At 49.2% G+C, this 21,873-nt stretch overlaps 1 protein-coding gene across 1 annotated transcript in view; it reads right to left on the reverse strand.

The window, feature by feature from the left end:
* Nucleotides 1-2,601: 2,601 nt before the first annotated feature.
* LCT (lactase) overlaps nt 2,602-21,873 on the reverse strand; it is a 50,599-nt gene continuing 31,327 nt past the window's right edge. The window contains exons 8-17 of the mRNA XM_053918621.1: nt 19,810-21,360; nt 18,890-19,158; nt 15,375-15,665; nt 13,364-13,562; nt 11,646-11,848; nt 9,339-9,448; nt 6,230-6,364; nt 5,053-5,276; nt 4,020-4,247; nt 2,602-3,373 (exon numbers count right to left, since the gene is read on the reverse strand). Coding sequence (XP_053774596.1) covers nt 3,153-3,373; nt 4,020-4,247; nt 5,053-5,276; nt 6,230-6,364; nt 9,339-9,448; nt 11,646-11,848; nt 13,364-13,562; nt 15,375-15,665; nt 18,890-19,158; nt 19,810-21,360 — 3,431 coding nt within the window. The 3' untranslated portion in view covers nt 2,602-3,152. The remainder of the gene's footprint in view (nt 3,374-4,019; nt 4,248-5,052; nt 5,277-6,229; nt 6,365-9,338; nt 9,449-11,645; nt 11,849-13,363; nt 13,563-15,374; nt 15,666-18,889; nt 19,159-19,809; nt 21,361-21,873) is intronic.

Genomic DNA, 21,873 nt, shown 5'->3' on the forward strand with positions numbered 1-21,873 from the left:
CTGTTGGTTCCCTGTGGATTTTTCTTTATTTCACTTAGTTTAGCCTTCATTTCTTCCCTTATGCTTTTGTCATACTCAATGAGTTCTCTGAGAATCCTGGTAATCAGTGTTTTGAACTCTGCATTTGACAAGTTGGCTATCTTCATTCCATTTAGTTCTTTTTCCCTAGGAAAAAACACTGCTGTTCTTTCATTTGGGCTATATTTGTCTCCTCAATTTGGCAGCCTCCCTGTGTTTGTTTCTGTGTATTAGGGAGAGCTGGTTTGACTCCATATCTTAGCACACCTGTTAAGTTGTATGGGGTGGAGCCTTAGGTTCTCCAGGTGGGGCAACCTGCTTCACCGCTTTGTGGCACTGTATCTGGGAGAGAGGTTGGAGAGGGGACAGTGCTGCTGCCTGGCTGCTGGAGGCTTGCATTGGCACTCTCCCCATTTCCAGTCACTTCTCCCACTTCCCCTATGCCACTAGTACCCCTCTAGCTGTTGCCCTGGTGTTGGTTCCAGAGCAGGTGGGTTTGCATATGTTCTAAGAATGTATGAGCTTTTTAAATGGACTCTTCTGAGAGATTGGCAGTTCTTCCACCATCCCAACCCCCACTGGTTTTTATAGCCAGAAGTTATGAGGCTTTATTTCCCGTTGCTGGAACCCTGGGCTGCATGGTCTGGCCTGTATCTTGGATAACTTGCTCCCCAGTTATCTTTCCCAATCTTTACCTACCACACATGAACGTGGGACTGCCCGTTCTGCTGGCTGCTGCCTCCTCGCCGCTGCCACACCATGTCCTCTCCACCCCAGCTGCCCATCTCCACCCCTCCTACCCATGTTGATGAATACGGCTGCTTTAAATCCTTGGTTGTCAAACTTCCATACAGTTTGATTTTCTGGCATTTCTGGTTGTTTTTTGTTTTGAGTTTAGTTGTGATCTTTATAGTTTTGCAAGGAGGCAAAGCATGTCTCCCTATGTCTCCATCATGACTGGAAGTCTATAGTTATAATTTTTTTGTGTGTGATCATGGAAGGAGGTGAGCCCAGCATTTATCTATTCCACCATCTTGACAAGAAGTCCTGAAAATTACTTTAAACATTTTTTTAATTTATTGATTTTAGAGAAAGGAAGTGGAGAGAAACATCAATGTGTTGTTCCACCTATTTATGCACTCATTGGTTGCTTCTTGTATGTGCCCTGACTGGAGATCGACCCCTCAACCTTGGCACACTGGGACGGTGCTCTAACCAAGTAAGCTGCCCAGCCAGGGCCCACTCTTTATTAAAAAAAAAACAAAACAAAAAACTCACAGATATCTAGAAAGGATATATAGACCAAATAAGTTGGTACATGTTTCTCACTCAGACTGTCTCATCAGCACATTCTAGGGGAATGGATAAGGCCACGTCTTTCTGTTCTCCCACCACTACTCAGGTATGTCTTGTGAATAAACACACAGAAGGGGCGGCTGTGCATTCTGGGCCCTGTCTCTAAAACATGCATGCTAGAGACGGTGAGACATGGGCCTTTGACCTCAAGAAGCTGATAATAGGGTAATTTTCAATTCCAGTGTAATGTGGTCATAGGAGGTATTTACCAGCAAAGTCAAAGTAGTGTCTGCCTGGGGGATTCAGGGCAGCTTTCCCCAATGGGAAAGTACATATCTGACCTGAGACTTAAAGCATTTTCTGAAGAAAGGGCATCCTAGGTAGAAGCAATAGTATTTGCAAAGACACAAAGGAGCATGGGATAGTCAAGGGCTAATTAGGTGCAGTTTAGATTGAGAGAGGAACAAGGGAAACAGGCTAAGTGAACCAAGGTAAGATTGCATGAGCCTTGAAGGCCATACTTGGGTCCTTAAAACTCTGCCTGCATGTGGCAGTGGTTGGAATAAAGGATTCGCAGGTCATCTCTTTGTTATGGTTTCTCTGCCCCAGGGAGCATATATAAAAAGTAGAGAGCCTTGGTCTGGTGGGAAAGTTTAGACACCCCAAGTGGCTTGTGTGGCTTTGTAACTTTGGTAGAACCTACTTTCTCAAGCAGTCACTCAGGGAATAGGACACAGGGAACAGGACCATTTTTACTTTGAGAAACACAAGGTATGAGGCTGGGAGGGATCGGGAAGAGGGCAGGGGTGACAGTGCAGCACTTGTCCTCAACGGAGTTCATTTCACTGAAAAAGGGTTCCTCTGGTTTTTAACCCTGTTTCTATCTTTAAAATCTCTTAAACTTCAAACTGCCCAGTTAAGTTAAATCAAGTGGCTCAGAGAAGCACTAGATGAGCTCAGTATCTGCACATTTCCACAAGAGCCAGTTGCAGGGTCTTTTTTCTTTTTTAATTTTTATTGTTATTCAATTACAGTTGTCTGTTTTGCAGGGTCTTTTAATGCCCAAATGAATTCCTGCTCCTGGGGCAAGGTGCAGATACTTCCGTTTAAATCAGGGACCTGAAATTCTTTAAGATTAGACTCTCACACTGTACAGAAAGCCTTTATGAAGAAGACTGGTATGGGCAAAATATAAAATCCTGAGGAGTTTTGTGGGTTGACACAGATCCCGGCCCGTGGGATTGTGTGTTGTGGCGGCAATATACAAATACACACGGACTACAGAAATCCTGTGGAGAAAAAGGGGCTGCGTGGCCGCTCTCCAAGTTAGAGAGAGGGTGTGAAGACCCCTGCCTGGATAGGCTTTTATTGTTTTTCTGGGCACATTACATTGAGGATGGTCCTCACTTACTATGCACAGGTTCACCACAGGTGTTTACTTTTTAAGGATGACAAAGGACAGAACACTGCTAATTACTTCAAAGAGAAGGATGTTACAGCTCAAGGGGGAAGCTGCTCACACTCCATACTTGGGTGGTTTAGCATAGATTTTAGGAAGATGAAGATACTCAGTAAACATTTGCTGCCTCAATTCAGGGTGAGGGAGCTTTAGCAAGCGCAAGTCTCATAGCAGCCTGGGTACAATGCAGGCCTGATTCCCCACTGGAGAACCTATCCATGGACGTGGGTCCTGACAGCCAACCTCAGTCCCCACTGGCTTTTCTGAGTGGGGGCTGAGCCACAGTTCCCACGCTTGGAACGGTTGCCCGTAGTGGGTGGCAAAGGTACAAAGGAAACCTGGGTTATTTTCCAGAACTGAAGGAGGAGGTAACTTGTGGTCAGAATGAGGAAATGGGGCTCAGTTCCTGTGGGCCTGGTTGTGTTGTCCCTTTCCTGGAGTGCTTACAGTACTTGTACGACAGCAAGGCCACACCACCGGCTCCCAGAAGCGCAAGAGAAAACAGTGTGTACAAAGCTGCCTGGGCTTCTGCCGCGCCTAGTGCCAGCCCCAGGAACTGAACTTGCTCTTCTCTGCTGGGGCTGATGGTGGGTCCAGCACCTAGGAGAGGACAACAGAGCGCAGTTCACACACTAGTGCAGATGTGCGTATGGGACTTGTGTTAACCTACAGTAAGTCCAAGCTTGGTCCTTGGAATAGAGAGGTTGTACACAGGCACCCAGAGTGAGCCTATCGCTGAGATACATATCCCTTTCACTGACTTATGAGCCTCTGAATGAAGTTCAGTAGTTTTATTTCTTAAACATCTCTGTCAGCAATTAGAATATAATCTAAATGGGATGACTGTCTCTTACATTTGTAGAGCAGTTTATATTTTTTCAGTCATTCAACAAATGTTGGGCATCTTTCATCATGCCAGGCACTGTGTTTTCCATTGTTTCATTTGATCCCCACATCAGCCCAGAACATTCGCCTGGTTTCTTGCTCAACGTCACACAGCTGGCTAGTGCAAGGGCTGGGACAAGACCGCAGGCCTGCTATTCCCAGACCGGGGCCTAGCGTGTAAATGTAGCATTAACCCTGCTAGTTGTTCTGTTCCATCCTAAGAACACTGAAGGAAAATATTTGTTAAACGAATGAGGGAATGGAGAGGCCAAGAGGAGGGTAACAAACTGGAAGAAATGACTGAAAAGGCTCCTCTCACCCCTCGCTCTCTGTGTTAGTCTACCCCAGAGCTACATCTCACCTTGCGGCTGGAGACAAGGGTGCGGGCCCGCCGCTGGGTCCGGGAAGCCATTGCACCGGGTTATAGAGGCGTAGAACTTGGCTGACGCTTTGGGAATCCTTGGCAGAGAAGGGTCAGTATAGTTGACAAAATGTAGACCAAACCTTTCCGAGAAGCCTGTGGCCCACTCAAAGTTGTCTATCACACTCCAAACAGTGTATCCACGAAGGTCCACCTTATCCTGCACAGCTGTCCAAACAGAGGCCCCGGCATGAGCTTCCCTCCTAAGACCTCCTTCCACCAGGCCTGCCGAGGCCCTGCCTGCCGGGGCTCTCCCCCGGTTCCCACCTGCAGGTCAAGGGGAGCCTTTCTTTTTAGCTTTTTGAGAAAGCTGCCCATCCATTGCATGCAGTATTTGTTATCTGGTTCTCTGTGGATGGAGCTATAGCGCCATCAGCATTTTTCTAGAAAGGCCCAGCCCTGGATGGGAGTCAGAAACACGGGCAGACTAGTGCTCCTCTTTCCAGACAGTAAATGGCCCTTGGAAAAGATTGGAGCTGGAAGGGGGTTTCCTAATTGTTCATTTTCACTGCTGCGTTGCTCATTCTCTTTTTAAATTTCTTTCTTACTCTCTTACCAGCATTGCCGTCTCATCCCCAGTTCTGCTGAGCTGAGGGTCTTAAACTTTTGCGTGGGGAACTAAAGGTCCTGCAGACACCAGACCCACCCAGCCCATCCCTCCTGGCCCCTGCCCAAACCGTCCTCAGGAGGGCACTGCAGCTCGGGGACAGGGGACGTCAGCGAGGATCGAGGAGAACAAGGCCTGCCTGGTTCAGGCCAGGAACGCAGGTCTAGCTGTAATGGGCAACTGGATTTGCCTGCTGAGCTTAAATTTAGGAAGGAAAAAACTCAGAGAACAGCTAACCCAACAGGAGTCAGATGCCTCACCTTTCTTAATTTGGGGGTGTGTGGATTGAGCGCCACCCTAAATGCAGACGCTGGCAGATGTGGGCACAGTGCAAGGTGCACGGGGAGGAGGGCAGGCCTGCCCTACCTTTGAGAGCCTCGTTGATGTAACTGCGGAGGTAGTAGATCCTCACAGTGTCATTGAGGCTTACTTCCCCACGTTGGGACACTCCGTTCTCCGTTACGTAAATCGGGGGGTTGTTGTACTCCTCCTTTATCCAGTTCAGGATCCTCCGGAAGCCGAAAGGTGTCATCTTCAGCCAGGAGGAGCCAGAGTCTGGCCAAGAGGGATCTGCGATGGAGGCAACTCCCCTACCAGGTTAAACATGAGATTAGGTCTTGTTTTGAAAATCCCTAGAGCAAAATCCCTTTGCCCTAAAGACCAAACAGGATTTGTACTAGGAAAAACCTTAGGTTTTGTCTAGACTCGAGGGTCATGAGTAAACCCGGGGTAGCCACATCACCTCACATTCTCTTTCCACAAGCTCTGTCTGCACTACTCAGGCCCGTGTGACTGGAAAGCCACCTCAGCTCCGTTCTTCATGCTTCCCACGCGTACACTGGCACCGTCTAGCGCGGGGGCCCGACGCTCCACGGGCTCGGTGTTGACACACCTCACACTAGATGCAAAGGGGCTCTGGGTCCACAGTCTCTAGTGGGGTGTGAGCTTTACGTCTTCAGAGGATGGGCTTCCCTGAGTCACCTGCGTCTGGTCAGTGCCACAGGCACCGAGCCATTTGTGTGATGACAGGGAGCAGTAGGCTGGGGCCGCTTCAGGGCCCCAGACCCGGCCTCTGTCTACAGTGAAAGACGAGAAGGCAACAGCTTGTGCCAAAGGAGCGCCCGCTGGGGGAGGCAGGGTAGCTCAAATGTCTGAGAGTCATACATTTCAAATAAAGACCAGTTGTTTAGATAAAGAATAAAAAAGCCCTTATTATTGTTGTTTTAACTGAAATACATCTGAGAAGTAAAACAAATTTGACAAAATAGGAGAAGATTTATCTCAAAAAACATGATTTAAAAACTCCAGGCATGTTCATCGCAGTGGGAAGCGTCTTGGAGTCCCGAGGCTGCACTACTACTATTGCATGATGGGGCTTGATGAGGCGTCGCAGGAGATGGGGCTCATCTTACAAACTCCAGGACATCCAGCATCAGGAGGCGGTTTTCTGAGGCCCTGCAGGCCTCCAAGTAAGGGGCGGGTAAAGGGGCAACTTACCGTCTTTTCCAAAGATTGCTCTAGGTGGCCCTGCTGGCCGTCTTACCTGTCTGCGTCAAAGGAAGAGACCCCAGAGTCATAGTCGAGATTGTAGGCCAGGACAGTGGTGTAGTGATTAAACCCAAAGAAGTCATGAGTGCCTCTGATCCTCCTCTTCTCGCTCTCCGTGAACTCTGGGAGCCTGAGCGGAAGGAGCCTTTAAGGGTGTGCAGCTTTGGGGAGGTCATGCTTTGGGAGGAGAATGCCCTGGGGTAGGGTGGGAGCGAGGTAAACCACAGGTGACTAGGGTGCAGCTGGCTGGGAGCAAGGCAAGGCCCTTTCAGCTGTTGCTAGAAAGTGCCTGAGGCTGCTCTTACCAGCCCACAAACCTCACCTCCCTCTGTTGTTACAAAGCCCTCTCTCTCTTCCTGTTGGCAAAATGAAACAATTACTCTTTCATAAACCTCCCCTTCCAGACACACACACACACTTTCATTTCCTTCAAAAATTAACAGGCAACGTCTGATAGTTACTATCTGTGATAGATTTTGAAATCAAGGACACTCTGAGCTACATATCTTAGGACTAAGCCTTAAGGCTATAATATCTCATAATCTGTGTTTCCATTATCTGCCCTTTATGAGTTACTCTGCTTTGTTGTGGTTGGTTTAGGCTGGCCTCTTTTTTCCAAAGTTTATCCTTATTAGTAGGGGAAATATTTTTACAAATTATATTTGTTGAACTTTTCAGATTAAAACTTCTGCTCACATGATTTTACCGCACTTTTTAAAAATAAACATTTGCTGGGGCACATTCTTCGTGTGCTCTGATACTTTCCTATAAAATCCGACTCACGTACACTTGCTTACAGACTGAGGGGCTCCCCTCAGCCCAGTCTGACGACTGGTGCCTTCCGACCAGGATACCCTGGGGCTGCTAGTTTAGGGTTGCCTAGAGATTGCCCTGCTTAGGCGTCTGAAGCCTTCATCTTGACCTTCCTGCTACCCTTAACCTCAGAGATCGAAACCTCCCTCCCCTGAGGTTTCTGAAACAGCTGGGAGAACAGTAAAGCATGGTCCTGTCACACCCCTCGATCCCCTGCTCAGGAGCCAGCAGTGGCGCCTCAGGGCCCACTAGGACATCAAAGCTGAGCCCCTCTACTTGGCCTCCAGGCCCTTCATCTCGTGCCCTTGGCCCCTCCCCTGTCACCAGGCCAGACCCCCTGCCGTCAGCTGCACACGCCCCACTCATCCCTTACTGCCAGGCTGTGCTGGTGCCCTTCCCCTTGGATGGAATGCCCCCTGTTCTCCCACACGCTGTTCATTGTCAAGGCCCAGCGCAGCTGATGTCCTGCCTCATCATGAAGTCCCTTGGGCCCACCCACCCTGCCATGGAGTGGGGAGGGTTACTGGCCTCCCAGCTGGTGAGTCGGCAACTTGGAAGCTTCCCTTTATGTGGACTCTGCCGGGCCAGGCTGGGCCCTGACCTGACCCGAGCACTCAGCAAAGTTGTTGATGGGCTGGAATGCACTTGCTTGTGGGAGAGCAGAGTCTGCTGCCGAGACCTTCAGGCCCAGCCTGCTGAGCAGGACCTGGCCTCACGTGGCCAGGATGTGTGCTCTGAGGGTGGGGACTGGATTATTTCATCCTTACAGCTGGGCTGTATGGGGTGGTTTGAGGGAAAGACTCAGAGGCCTTTTGAGCTATGGTTACGTGAGCTACCTTGGAGCTTGTGGCTATGTTTCCATAAAGCCAGTTTATTCTGTCCTCATCTACATACCGCACCCCTAATCCCAGCTGGGTGACGCAAACCCCCTGTGGGCCCTGGAATCAGACAGCCTGGTTTCATAGCCCAGCTCCATCATTTAGTAGCTGGATGATCTTGCTCTAATATTTGTGCCTCATCATTAAATGGGAATAGAAGTACCAATAGAAGATGAATACAAGTTAGCTGTTGTTGATGTTGCTCTTACTGCCTTGACAAAAAGGGGTGAGCCAGGAAGTAGGACGGCAAACCACCGCCACCTGCTGGCCAAATGACAAAAAGCCCCCTCTGTCTATTACCCACTGCCATCCACATTCACTCACAGGTGATGGGGTGGGGTGGGATGTGCTGGGGCATCTGTCCTTGGAGTGAGGTAGTGGGTTGATAAGTGGGTATCCCACAGATAGATTTTCTGGCTGTTCTGAAGAATAATAACAGTAAAAGGGAACCCTCGTGCACTGTTGGTGGGAATGCAGACTGGTGAGGCCACTGTGGAAAACAATATGGAATTTCCTCAGAAAACTAAAAATGGAACTGCCCTTTGACCCAGTAATTCCGCTGCTGGGATTATACCCTAAGAACACTGAAACACCAATCCAAAAGAATCTATGCACCCCAATGTTCACAGCAGCACAATTTACAATAGCCAAGTACTGGAAGCAACCTAAGTGCCCATCAGCAAACGAGTGGATCCAAAAACTATGGTATATTTACACAATGGAATTCTACGCAGCAGAGAGAAAGAAGGAGCTTATACCCTTTGCAACAGCATGGATGAAACTGGAGAGCATTATGCTAAGTGAAATAAGCCAGGAAGTGAGGGACAAATACCATATGATCTCACCTTTAACTGGAACATAAGCAATAGAAGGAAAAAGCAAACAAAATATAACCAGAGACATTGAAGTTAAGAACAATGTAACAATAGCAAGGGCGGGGGGGGGGGGTGTGGGGGCGGGGACAGTGGGTAGAGGGGATTACAGGAACTACTATAAAGGACACATGAACAAATCCAAGGGGGAGGGTGGAGAGGGGGGAGGGAAGTGGGTTCACCTGGGGTGGGGTGAAGGGATGGGGAGAAAAGGCATACAACTGTAATTAAATAACAATAAAAAAAAAAAAGAATAACAACAGTAATAGCAACTGTCTTTTGTCAAGCACAGCGCAGTGCCAGTTCCTGGGCTAAGAGCTTCACATATACGATCACGTTTAATCTCCCCAGCGAGCAAGGAAGCTCAGACAGACGGTAACTTGCCTCTGTCACACCTGCCTGACCCCAGCAGCCGCTCTCACCACTGTGATGTCCACCCAGGAGCCTCAGCTCAACCCCGCACACCAGGGTCCCCCCCCCCCCCCCCCCCCCCCCCCCCCCCCGCCTCTCCTGGCTGAGTGTGTGGGCACCAGGACCTTACCGAGACTTGTTGAGGCCTTCGGCCAAGCTCCTGTCACGAACCCGAGTCTTCATCACTTCATTGTAATCTCCATTTTTGAAAATAGGATGTGCAAACCAGCCTCCCATAAACTGCAGGTGGGGTTGGGGGGGGGGACAGTCAGCCTCAGCATTAACAATGGGCACAGCTGGAGACATCCCTGCTCAGAAGTCACTGACTTCAGACCACCCCACCCCCACCCTTCACATTCTTCCCAAGTCCCATCCTTTTTGGGGAGGGGGTATTCAGTAGTTGCCATTTTATTGATTGATTTTTTTTATTTTTAAATTACAGTTGATGTATGATATTAGTTTCAGGTGTACGACCCTACGATGAGACATTTCTATATCTTATGAAGTGATCACCCTGATAAGTCTAGTACCCCTCTGACACCATCTGTAGTTACTGACTGTACTTCCTGTGCTGTATTTAACGTCCCCGCGACTCTTCTGTAACTACCAATCTGTACTTCTTAACCCCTTCCCCTTTCCCTTTCCTACCCTCCTTCCAACCCCCTCCCATCTGGCAACTCTCAACATGTTCTCTGTCTCCATGAGTCTGTTTCTGTTCTTCTTGTTTTCTCCAAATCCCATTGTTAAACTCCCATCTCCACGGCTGTTTGCAGGCGGAAGCTTTAGTGCCCAGAGGTCTCTTCACCTCCTCTGCTTTGCTGAGCTGTGCTCTCACTGAGGGCAGCTCGAGGGGCGATGCACTGGACTGAGCACTGGCCCAGGGCTCGGCCAGTGCTGCCCTTAGGAGGGTCCAAGGAAGACAGGGAGACCCAACAAGCCTCCAGGCTGCGGTTCCCTCTCTTACCACAGAGCAGGTCCTTCCCCACCATCATGCCTAGGGCTCACCCAGAACTTTCTGGGGAGGGCTGAGCTGCAAGGCTGTCCCGGCAGCCAGGCAAAGGATGGCTTTTCATGGGCATCGGATTCCTAGAGTAGGAACTTTGTATCTCTTTTCTTGAATAAGGTCTAGGCCACCCTTACCTTAAAGGCACCCAAATGCTACAATGCTGCAGTCTCGAGTGGCTTCTTCTGTCTCCCCATATCCTCCCCTCATCTGCTAGCCAATGCCCCAACTGGGGGCCTTGCCTTCTCGGTCAGAGATGAGGCCGGGAACACACTCTGATCAAAGAGGCTTCCGTGGGTGCTGAGGTAACAGCGGACCCTTTCGTAGACTCTGATTTTACTAGACGATGTGTGTGTCCTACTCCTGGGCTGCAGTCTCGCAGTTCACCTGCAGGTGTCTCAGTCAGATGAGACCACAGCCTAACATTTCCTGAGGTTTGGGGATTTGATTTCAGAAAACAAAATATTGCTCTAATTCAATATATTCTGAAGAGAGGGATGCACTAATTTTGTCCTAAGACTTTTTACTTCAGCTGCCTAGCAAACAGGAAAATCAAGCTTTTATTTTCACTTAATCTGAGTGCCTTTGCCAACTTGTCTTGTGAAGAGTGTGGCAAACCAAGGCCCTTGGCATCCCCGCCAAATGCTGCAGTCTGCGGGCTCCTCCGCAGAGCCAAACATGGGGACCGGTGTGGAGAGGCTCTTGCTTGCTTTCCTGACGCGGAAACATGGGAGAGGGTGACTTCTAACCCCTTCAGAGGCATTAACAGGAGCCAGGGTAACACTGTTCCATGAGCGGGCCGTGGTTTTCTCTCTCTCTTGTCCGGGCCCAGACTAAAGGGGGGTGGGTCATCTTGTTGGCACCTGCTTACTAGTGTCTCTGCTTCCTGGGAGTGAAATTCCACGACCAAAAGATGAAATGTGCTAATGTTAAACTCATGGAATTGGAAAACTAGGGGCACTGATGAGTTTCACAGTCTGAAGTTCCCAACCTAAGGAACGCTTAGGCTGAGGAAATAAAATTAGATGGTGACACCTAGAGGTTGAGTGTGACATTGCAGCCCACCTCTATTTACTACCGTGGTCAAACCTGACATTTGAAGAAAGAATTTCTATTTGTCAGCTTCAAGCCAATATTATACCAAGCAAGGACTACAAGTAAAAATAATTCTTTAAAACCTAAACAATAACCCCCAAAAACTTTCATCACAGCAAACCGATGAGGTAGGTAGGTCATCTCCACTTCACAGAAAACTAAGGTCCAAAAAGATCAGGTTCACATAAAAGATAAAAGATATTACCAAGTTCACAAAATCAGATAATAGCAAAACAGGGCCTAGATCCTAAACTGTAGTTTTGCTTTCTAATTCTATTTCCATCAGACAGGAGGGGGAAATGGGGAAGAGTAAAAACAATGCCCGGAGGGAAATCAGACCTGAACGTATCTCCTGGCTGCCTCCACATCCTCCTGGTTGGAGGGGTCTCTGGGCTCAGCCCAGTCGCTGCTGATGGTGATGGAAATTGTGCCACCTTGACTGGCGCGGTACACGTCATTGTACAGGTGCCAGGCCTCGGCATGTGCCTTTATGAGGTTGTGGCCAGCAACGTAGGGGCCGGTGCCAGGCCTAACAGAGATTCCTGGGAACATACACATAGATGTCAGCGAAGACTCAACATGGCCAACGGTGTCACTTTCTGCCTATAGACGCCCACTGGGAGTTTGGGAGGAAGAATGCAGATTTCAATATTAGGAAGAATTAACTTAAATCTTGGCTCCAAGCCAGCTGGTATGGCTTGGTGGATTAAGTGCCAACTTTCAAACCAAAGGGTTGCCAGTTTGATTCCCAGCCAGGGCACATGCCTGGGTTGCAGGCCAGGTCCCCAGTAGGGGGCACGTGACAGGCAACCACGTATTGATGTTTCACTCTCTTTCTCCCTCCCTTCCCTTCTCTCTAAAAATAAATAAATAAAACCTTAAAAAAAAATCCTGGCTCCATTGCTTACTAGTGGGCCAGGCAACCTGGGGCAAGTATTTCAGCCTTTCAGTATTTTCCTCTGCACAAATTGCAATTGGGAGTTCTTGCGAGAAGGAAATAAAAACTGTGTGTGGAGCTCCCAGCAGCACTGTCTGCAAAGACAAGGTACTTGATAAGTGTGGGGCTTCTGCATCCCTCCCCCAAAGCGTGGCTCCTACGTCTCAGGCAAAGCACCCAGGAGAGTTGCCCCTGGAGTTGACATCTGGCACTCTCAGGGGTTCCCGCTGTGAAAGGAAAGGTTGGAGAACATGCTGATGGAAGCAGCTGACGGAGATTCCTTGAGAGCCAATGTTAGGAGGCCCCTCTCATGCGTTGAAGGAATGGTAAGCCACAGTGCCAACCAAGGACCTACAGGGGATACATCTGGTAGCGATTCCAAATCTCCCTGAGACTCCGGCTTTTACACGTGATGATGAGGATCACACAGATGAACACAAATTTCTCTTACGCTCAGAACTAGAGAACAAGGAAACTGGATGGTTCTGAAGGGGTGAAGGCAGGTCCACAATCCCTTACTCAAAGCTTTTAGGGTCAAATGTGTTTGGGAACAAAAAGTGTTTTTTTGTCTTAGAAAAGTATGAAATTGTATGTAATGTATTTACATGTCACCCCAGCCAGGCCCAGAGCAGCTGTCCCTAAGCAGGGGCACAAACGTGCCTGCAGCAGAACTTAAGTGGAGTAAAGACCACAGGCAGCCTCGTGTCGGTTCAAGTCAGGCCAAACTCAGGCCTGCCAGGTCAATGACCTAAACTTTGGGGTTCCGGAGTTGCAGAAAACAGACTGTGGACCTGTGTAGCCTGGTGAATGAATAGTCTTCCTATATCGATTAGTCCACGTCCCTGACTCAAGGAGCTTCCCATCTGAAGCATGTTGGAGTCTCAGAACAAAGGAAGGAAGCCATCAGAGACACGGACATGTGAAATCCACGTTTAGCAAAAGTAGTGTCAGAGGGAAAATGTGCCGCCCGTTAGGCAGCCCTGAGCTAGAGGCAGGGATTCGGGGGGCACTTCCGTGCGGCTCTCCTGGCCTCCTCCTCCAATGCTACCTGATTTCACGTCTTACAGGAGCTGAGAATGCCACTCTCCAAAGAGCTGATGGATTGGGCCTGGGCCCTTACCTGGAGCGGCTGTCCCGTAGCCATAGCCCTTGTAAGCGATGACAAAGGGCTCATTCAGCGTGATCCAAAACTTCACCTTGTCCCCTAGCTTCTGGAAGAGCACATTGGCATATGCTTTAAAGTGCTCTACAATGGTCTCATTCTCCCAGCCCCCAACATCCTGGAGGGCCTGGGGCAGGTCCCAGTGGTAAATGGTCACCTGTGAGAAAGCAAGATCAGCAGTTCCATCAGCCAGCTTTAAATAGGAAGCCATTGGTGCTATACGTGCACCAGCACGAATGTTTGCTGCCAACGCGGGGAACGAAAGATCAGACAAAAAAGCCCAAAGTTTTCTGGTGGCGGGTGCGGGGGGAAGGCAGCAGTGTGAAGAGCAAGAAATTCGCACATTGCCTCAGCGAAGCCTGGGTCTGAGCCCAGCTTTGCACCTCCCACTCTGCGCGCAGGCACTAAGACCTCCATGTCCTGGAATCGCCAGGAGGCCTAAAGCAAGAGGCACCCCTGACTGCTCTTTGATGTTAGCAATGGGTGTGCTCAGGTCAGAGCCTGTCTGGACAGAATGCTGAGAGCCTGAGACCCTGAGGGTCCCAGGAGGACAGAGCCATTTTACTTGTAAAGGGACACCCCAAGACCATCACCTGCTGTTTCTGGAGGCTCCTCCTGTGCAGCTGGGGACTGTTTGCTGGGAGGGAGCACCCCTGGCCATGCTGATGGGGTGGCCTCTCTCTCTCGCCTTCCCCTCGATGCCCCTGACACCACCCTCCACCCTTGTGCAAGCTTCGGTCCCCACTGTCCTTAGTCTGCACCAGGCTTCCAACCACCGTCAGCCCAGGCGGAAATCTTTCCCTCTGCCTGAAACGCCCTTGCCTTGCACGGCCACGCATCCAAACGCCCCTCTTCATTTGAGCCCCATCCCTCCCTGGAGCTCCTGGGCCAGGCGCTTTTCCTTTCTGTCATGTCTCTGTGCCCTCAAGAGGTACAAAATCATTTTTTTCTGAGTCGTGTGCTCTCTGACCTTGTTCTGAAGTGTGGTAGGTAATGAACCTCACTGCCCATCCAGCTGGCACGGTCCTGCAGGACAGCCCCTTGGCCACCTTCTCCCCCACCACGCCCAGCACACATATTCTGGGGCTGGTGGGTTCCTGCAGTGCCATCAGTGTGAGGAGAAGTCCCGAGAGCACTCTTTCCCCAGATACAGGTCGGGTGGGAGGAAGGGGGCTGTACTGTGGGGACTGTGCTCTTGCCGTGGTGCCTAATCACCAATCACAACAAGAGGGACACCGAGCTTCATAGAACTCGTACCTCCTGTGCTCCATCATACATGGCCCGGGGAAAGGAAACATGTGCTTAGGCTCTCAAGTTGTACAATTTTGGCAACAGCAGAGTAAGCCCACAAATGAACTTCTGTATTATTCATAATAGCTCATTGCTTAAGAATATAGACACTTTGGCCCCAGCAGTTCTGCCCCAGGACCGTATCCCGCAGAAAAACCACCCATGTGTTTGGCTGTATGTCTGTGGTCACTCATCGGAATACAGGCTATGATGGCAAACAAGCAGAAAGGTCACAGGGAAAGTGCCCATGAACAGGGAAGTAATCAGAGAAGTAAGGTACAGACACATAACAAAAAAAATGAGGAAACTATGTATGGATTTGAAAATATCTGTAAGAAATATTGTTAAATAAAAGCAAGTTTCTTACCATTATGAAAAGAGAGGGGAAAGGAATATACATACACATATACACACGTACGGACTCCTGTACACAGAGGAAGGACATGAGAGCCTAGCGAGCGTGGCTGCCCATAGAAAGGGGAACTGGGTGGCTGGGGGTCAGGGACGGAAGGAAAATCTACAGTGCGGGCTCCTTTATGCTTTTGGAATTCTTCTCCATGTGAACCTGTTAACAATTCAAAACTTAAATTTGGAAACAGCTTTTGTTGACAAGATAAATGTGCTCCCCGGCCCAGCTGGCTCCCCTACGTGGACAGGCCTGGCCCGGGCCCCACCTCACCTGGGGCTTGATGTTGGCGGCCAGCAGCGCGTCGATGAGCCGCACGTAGTAGTTCAGGCCCGCTTCACTGAAGGACTTGGTGGTTCCGTCTGGGAGGACGCGAGGCCAAGAGATGGAAAAGCGATAGTGGGACACGCCCAGGTACTGCAGGGCGGCCACGTCCTCGGCAATCTTGTGATAACTGTCGCAGGCCACGTCTCCATTGTCATTGTTCTCAACATTCAGTGGTGTGTGAGAAAACATGTCCCAAATACTGAGTCCTTTGCCATCTGCTCTCCATGCACCTTCGATCTCAAGAAGACAACACGTGGTCTAGTTAAGTCCTGCAGTCAAGCCCTCGCGAGTTCCTTTCTGCCAGCAGGGAAGTGCTGGGCAGGACCTGAGTCTGTACCATCTCCTCTGGGAGCCTGCATGGGCCTCCCTCCGATTCCTGCACCTCAGTGGCTCCCTGTGCCTGCCGTGTGGCCGTCCCGGCACTGCCACACTGCATCACGCAGCTGTGCGCTTGCCGGCGGGCTTCCCACAAGACTGAGAGGACTAGGCGTTGTGTCTTTCATCTTTGTGTCCCACTAGTGGACGTAACAGTGTCTGGTGTATGGTGAGTGCTCCCTAAAACTTTAAATGAACAGTTCCACGTGCCCCAACCCCAGTCAAGGCCAAACAAATCCCAGTGATGCCAGGTGTGGAGGCAGAATTTGATTAAAAATCAAAGTGACGTGTGTCACTTTCTGAGCTCCCTTCTGGTCCTCCCACCTACCTTAAGAGGAAACGGACCATAAGCCACTGGGCAAACAACTAGCTACCAGCTTAGCTGATCTGACAGGTACAATTTCTGTAACTTACTTCAAAACCCTTCAGCATCTATGGTGTGGTATCATGGACTGTGTGCAGCTAAGGTGGCGTGGCATTTTCACCAAGGCTTGCCCGGCACAGCCCCTGTGAGAGTGGCAGGCACACATCCTGTGTGGGCGGTCTGGGTGGAGGAGACAGCCTCGGTGTTGGGGGGATTAGTTAATGCAGGGGGTGAGCAAATAAGTGCCTATGTTGAGGAGGTTAGGAGCTAGGTCTCTCACTACTGGAGAAAGAACTACAAATACGGAAGACAGCAAAGCTAGCCTTCAGCCCGTGTAGTTGGGTTGGAATTTGGGGTATCAGTGTGAGCTGCCAGAGATGGAGGTGGGTGCAGAAGCAAATGTAAGTGCATGTATGTGCGTGTGTGAATGCACACACGTACTTCCTAGCTCTGCCCACTGAGGGCCTAGAAGCGATGGCGCCAGCAGCAGCGAGCATGCTTAGCACCTACATCTCAGTTTCTAGAAGCCCGTATCCAGTGAAAGGAACCAGGGCTCATGAGAGAAATGGCTGATCACAGGGCCAGAGCAGAAACGGTACACGGTGAACCAGGAACGCCTCGGGTGGGGAGAATCAGAGAAGTGCGCAGAGGATGATGGGCCGTGTTAAAGGACACGGGACCGGGCCAAAAGGCACTCTGCCTGGGAAGATGTGGGTCCATTGAACATCTCAACACATAGTGAGAGCAGAAGTATCGCCCATTACATAAAATAGGGCTTTGTGAAGCCATACTGATGCTTATAGCAACATATATTTACATATAGATAAAATGTAAATAAGTAGGAGAAGAGACAAAGCGTGACCTTTCTCTTGAACGCCACATAAATGGAAGGGAGTGATGAAACTGGAAAATCACCATTTGTCATCTATCATAGTAGTAACTGGTACAGGCAAAAATTATCCACAGTTGCTAAAACTAGTGGGTGAAATTTGATGAGGAATAAGATATTTATATAGTCTCCAAGTAGCTCACCGTAAATTACTTACAACTACAAAATACTTACTCATTTCATGGTAGAGAAAGCGGGTAGACACCTTCTTGTTCAGGTGATAAAGTCAGCTTCATACACATATATATATAATGTGCATATACACATATACACACATACTTTATATACATACAGAAAGAGAGAACAAGGCAAATGGTAAAATGCTAATAGCTGAGGAATATGGGAGAAGGGTATGTTGGAGTTCTCTACTAGTTTTGCAGATTTTCTCTATGTTTAAAAAGATTTCCAAATAAAAGGTTTTAAAAATAATACCCAGTCAGATGGCATCTACTTAGAAAGCCTGCTCTATAGGCACTTCTCATCCATCCTTGACTCATACCCCACACTTGGCTAATTAGAATATTCAGCATCACAAATGGTGTGAATCCTGCCGGCTGAGTGCCCTGAGAATAGAAATGGGTGCTCACTGCCACCAATTTAATCATTCAAGATGTGGGCTGACCAAAATGTTTTCAAGACCCTCCCCGCCCTGGCATGGATAGGGTTTAAGGGTCCAGCAAGGCCTGCAGCCTGCACCTTGCTAGATTCCTGAACCAGAAAACCCCTACCCCTTCCCATGTCTAGAGGTAACCCCGTGGAGCCGTGGGTATTTTGTCCCCGAGGAGAATTGATCGATGTCTGGAGACATTCTCACAGTTACAACTGGGGGGAAAGCAGACTGACATCCAGTGGGCGGGGCCAGGGATGCAGCTAAACCTCCTACAATGCCCAGGACAGAGAACTATTCATCCGAATGTCGGTAAGGCCACACTGGAAAACCCTGCTATAGAGAATCCTGTTTGCCTGAAATAAGAGTAACAGAACCCTGTCTCTGAAATCTCGCATTTCTTCAAGTGAACCTTCCATGTAAAATACTGTCCAGGGCACCTAACAGGGCCAAGAACTGGGTTTCCTCCAGTCCACACAATCCGCTACATGAACAGTTTTTGTTCACTTAGGTAATAAATGTCTGGATCTGGCAGGCTTTGGTCTGATAATTCGTTATAACCTGGTAGTGTGGTCCTCTGGGTAGCTGACATTCATCCACCTCAAAACTATTTTCAGCAACTCCGGTCATCTAGAAAAAACCCCAGGGCAGAGCACACCCAGAGTCAGGTCAGCTCTGGCCACTGCCCTGCCCGAGTGCCACACTGAGCGTACAGAGCCCCTGCTCCTGTGTCAGAGGAAATAAACGGAGGCAGAAGAAGGAAAGCAGTGGCCCGCAGCTTGTGCCAGAGCAAGACCCTCTTCGCTTTTTCTCTTTTATTTTCTGAGGAAAAAACCCAAACCCTCATATTTTCTTTATCAGTAAGCTTCATTTGACATGTGTAAAGCAATGGTTTGATATTGTGAAGACGCCAGAGAAACCCATGTGACAGCCATGTTGAGTAAACTCCTGGCATGGAGGAGACGAGGTAAGAAATAAAGGAGAGAATCTTCATACTTGCATGTCTTTGCTAAGTGTTTCTGCCCTGGCTCCCTCTGCCCCATCTTGCCTGAGAACCCCCATCTCCAGGAAGAGGGCCTGCAAGATTCCCCAGAGGGCATCCTGCACTTCCCTCCCACAGCCCATGAAATTCCCCTGCTCACGCCCGCCCTCCCCAGCACAGAGCCCAGAGCCCGGCACATAGTAGGTATGCAACAGATGTTGCTGAACTGCCCTGAGCTCCTCACCTGATACGCAGCGGAAGCCACACTCCAGATGAAGCCCTCGGGAAACTGACCGTAGAGAAACTCCTGTTCCCGGGGCCGTGGCATGCCGTTGTGGGTGATGACCTCCGTGTAGTAGCTGGCAGAGACTCTGGCTGTGCGAGGCCTGCTCGCGTGACTGAAGTCAACACGGTAGAGCCCGAACTTGACCGTGTAACCATTCAACCAATCAAAGTTGTCCATCAGAGACCATGCGGCATACCCTCGAAGGTCTACACCATCGAGCCTGTAAGCTGGGAACATTCCCAAGGGAAAGAGAAGAGCTTTACCCCAGGACGGCAAGGACCCTGAGAAGCCCAGGTAAATAGTGGCTCTTTAACTCCAGACAGCAGTCCCAAATCATCTGGTGCACACCTGTTGGACAAGATCACCTTGCGTCTTTGTTTTTGCCAGCACTGATGCCTCCAAATGAGTATTAATGAGTGATCTTTGTAAAATCAAACTCTTTTACTGGGGTAAACGGATGTGCTCCAAATTCAAGTGCCTCAGCCCACTTTGGAAGTTAAACACAAATGTGAATTGGAGAGCAGTTTCTTGCTCTGGGGTTGCACGGAGCCCATCAGCAGAAAGTTATCTGTTTTGTTCACTGCTGTTTCCCCATTATTTAGTACAGAACTTGTCACGTAGTAGTTGCTCAATGATACATGAATGGGCCCCTGAAAACATTCTTGTGGGGACTGTGTGTGTGTCCATTTGGGGAGATGATCATAGCTTTTCTTAGATTCCCAAAGCGTTCTGTAACTCCAGAGAGGGGAAGAATTACAGAGTTAGTGCGTAAGAGAGAGACTTGTTGAGGGTTTTTAATCCACTCTATCAAACTATTTCAGGCACATGACATATGGATGTTGGAAGATTTTGTAAGGGGGTCGTGAACCCTCACATACCTTTCAAAGCTTCATTGATGTAGGTTTTGTGGTAAAATATCCTACTGGTATCTTCCTCCTCCGGATTTGTCAGCCCCGCCCCATTTTTGGTGATGTAAATGGGGATGTCCCCATACTCTTCCTTGATCCAGTTGAGCAGCCTTCGCAGCCCCCAGGGAGCAGCTCCGTTCACAGCGGTGGCAGGCCACGTAGGGTCCTCCTCCTCAATCATCTCCTGGTCATCTTTGTAGGAGGGTGGGTTCAACCTGGGTGTTGTATGCTGCACGATTCTGGAGGAGTAGGTGCTGAGGCAGAACACATCGGCCGTGCCCCTGATGTACCTCTTCTCTTCCTCGGTGAAACTGGGCAGGCGGGATGTGGCCAAGTGTTGGAGTTCACTCCTGTTCCCCACTTTCCACTTCATGGCGTCGGGATAGTCTCCATTTCGGAAAATGGGGTGGGCGAACCAGCCCAGTGAGAACTGCAGCATCCGGTCAGCTGCCTCCACATCCCTTGGGACCTGCGGTGACTTGGGCTCTGCCCAGTGTGCACTGAGACTCAAAGAGATGACCCCCTTCTGCACTTGTCTGTATTTCTCATCATAAGTGTGATAGACTCTGGCATGAGCTTTGATGACTGTGTGGCCAATTCTGTAAGGTGCCCATCCTGGGTCCTTCACACTTGGGGGAAAATCCCCTGAGCCATAACCCAACCATGCCTGGTATGTGGGCTCATTAAAGGTCATCCAGAACTTGACTCTGTCACCAAACGTCTGGAAACAAAAGTCTGCATAGCTGTTAAACAACTCAATCAAGGAAGGGTTCTCCCAGCCACCAATATCCTGGAGGGCCTGGGGCAGGTCCCAGTGGAACAGTGTCACCATGGGAGAGATGTGGCTTCCCACCAAGTCATTGATCAGACTGTTGTAATAATTAACACCATGACTGTTAACAGAAGTGTTTCTACCAGTTGGGAAAATCCGAGACCAGGAGATAGAGAAGTGATAGGCCTTCACCTTCAAAGCTCGAAGTATACTCAGATCGGCATTCAATTGGTTATAGCTGTCACAGGCTATGTCTCCAGTGGCATTGCCTTTCACATTGCTACCTGGCGTGTGCGTAAAGTTATCCCAGATACTGGGGCCTTTGCCATCAGCATCCCAAGCTCCTTCAATCTGATAGGCTGATGAGGACACCCCCCAAAGAAAGTCATCCCGAAACGTGCCATGGTAGAAGAAATCTCTTTCAAACTTGGGTTGGTTGGAGAACTTCTCCCAAACGACTTTAGCCTTGGAGGGCACCTCAGATGGAAAAGTGAAGGCTCTGATTTTAGGGGGGAAGTTTGCTATATTGGGTGGTGGCAGTCTTTTTATACGTTTAGTGAGGAAACCATTTTTCTCAATGATGCTGGTGAAGAAATAGGCAGATCTCCTGGGAGTCCTTGGCTTGCTGCTGTCATTGAAGTTGACGTGGTGCAGCCCAAACCTCTGGCTGTAACCAGAGGGCCCTTCGAAGCCGTCGATGAAGGAACGAGCAATGTAAGATCTAACATCCACGGAGTCCTCCTTGACAGCTGCGGGGGAAAACAAAAATAGCATTGTGTTAAAGACTCTGGTGGCTTTTGAAAGGTCTTCCACTGGACATGAAAGTTTTGGAGGTGACTTGGGTTACTCCAAAAACATTAACCCTTTTTCTTCCTCAGAAAGAATAAGGAAAATCCATAGGACTCCCACAAAACATCAGGCCATATCTATGGCCATAACTCTCAATCCAAAGGAGCAACCTTGTCCTAAAATGAATAATGGAGAGGATGTGCCCCATCTGCTAATATTAAGACTCCTTGGTTTTATATATAACACACAAATCACTGAATCTTTCAAAATGTGCTTTTGTTTTTCCTGGTTTATGTCTAGCAATATTGACCAAAAAATGATCACACACTCCATGTTAAAAAGAGAGAGAGAGAAATAAAGCCTGAAGAAATATATTCCCTGATTCAGTGGGTTGAACGGTAGTCGCTAAAAAGATACATCTAAGCTAACCCTTGGCACCAGTGACTGTAACCTTATTTGGAAAAGGGTCTTTG

This window comes from Desmodus rotundus, chromosome 2 (genome assembly GCF_022682495.2).
Source record: "Desmodus rotundus isolate HL8 chromosome 2, HLdesRot8A.1, whole genome shotgun sequence".
Taxonomy (NCBI): domain Eukaryota; kingdom Metazoa; phylum Chordata; class Mammalia; order Chiroptera; family Phyllostomidae; genus Desmodus; species Desmodus rotundus.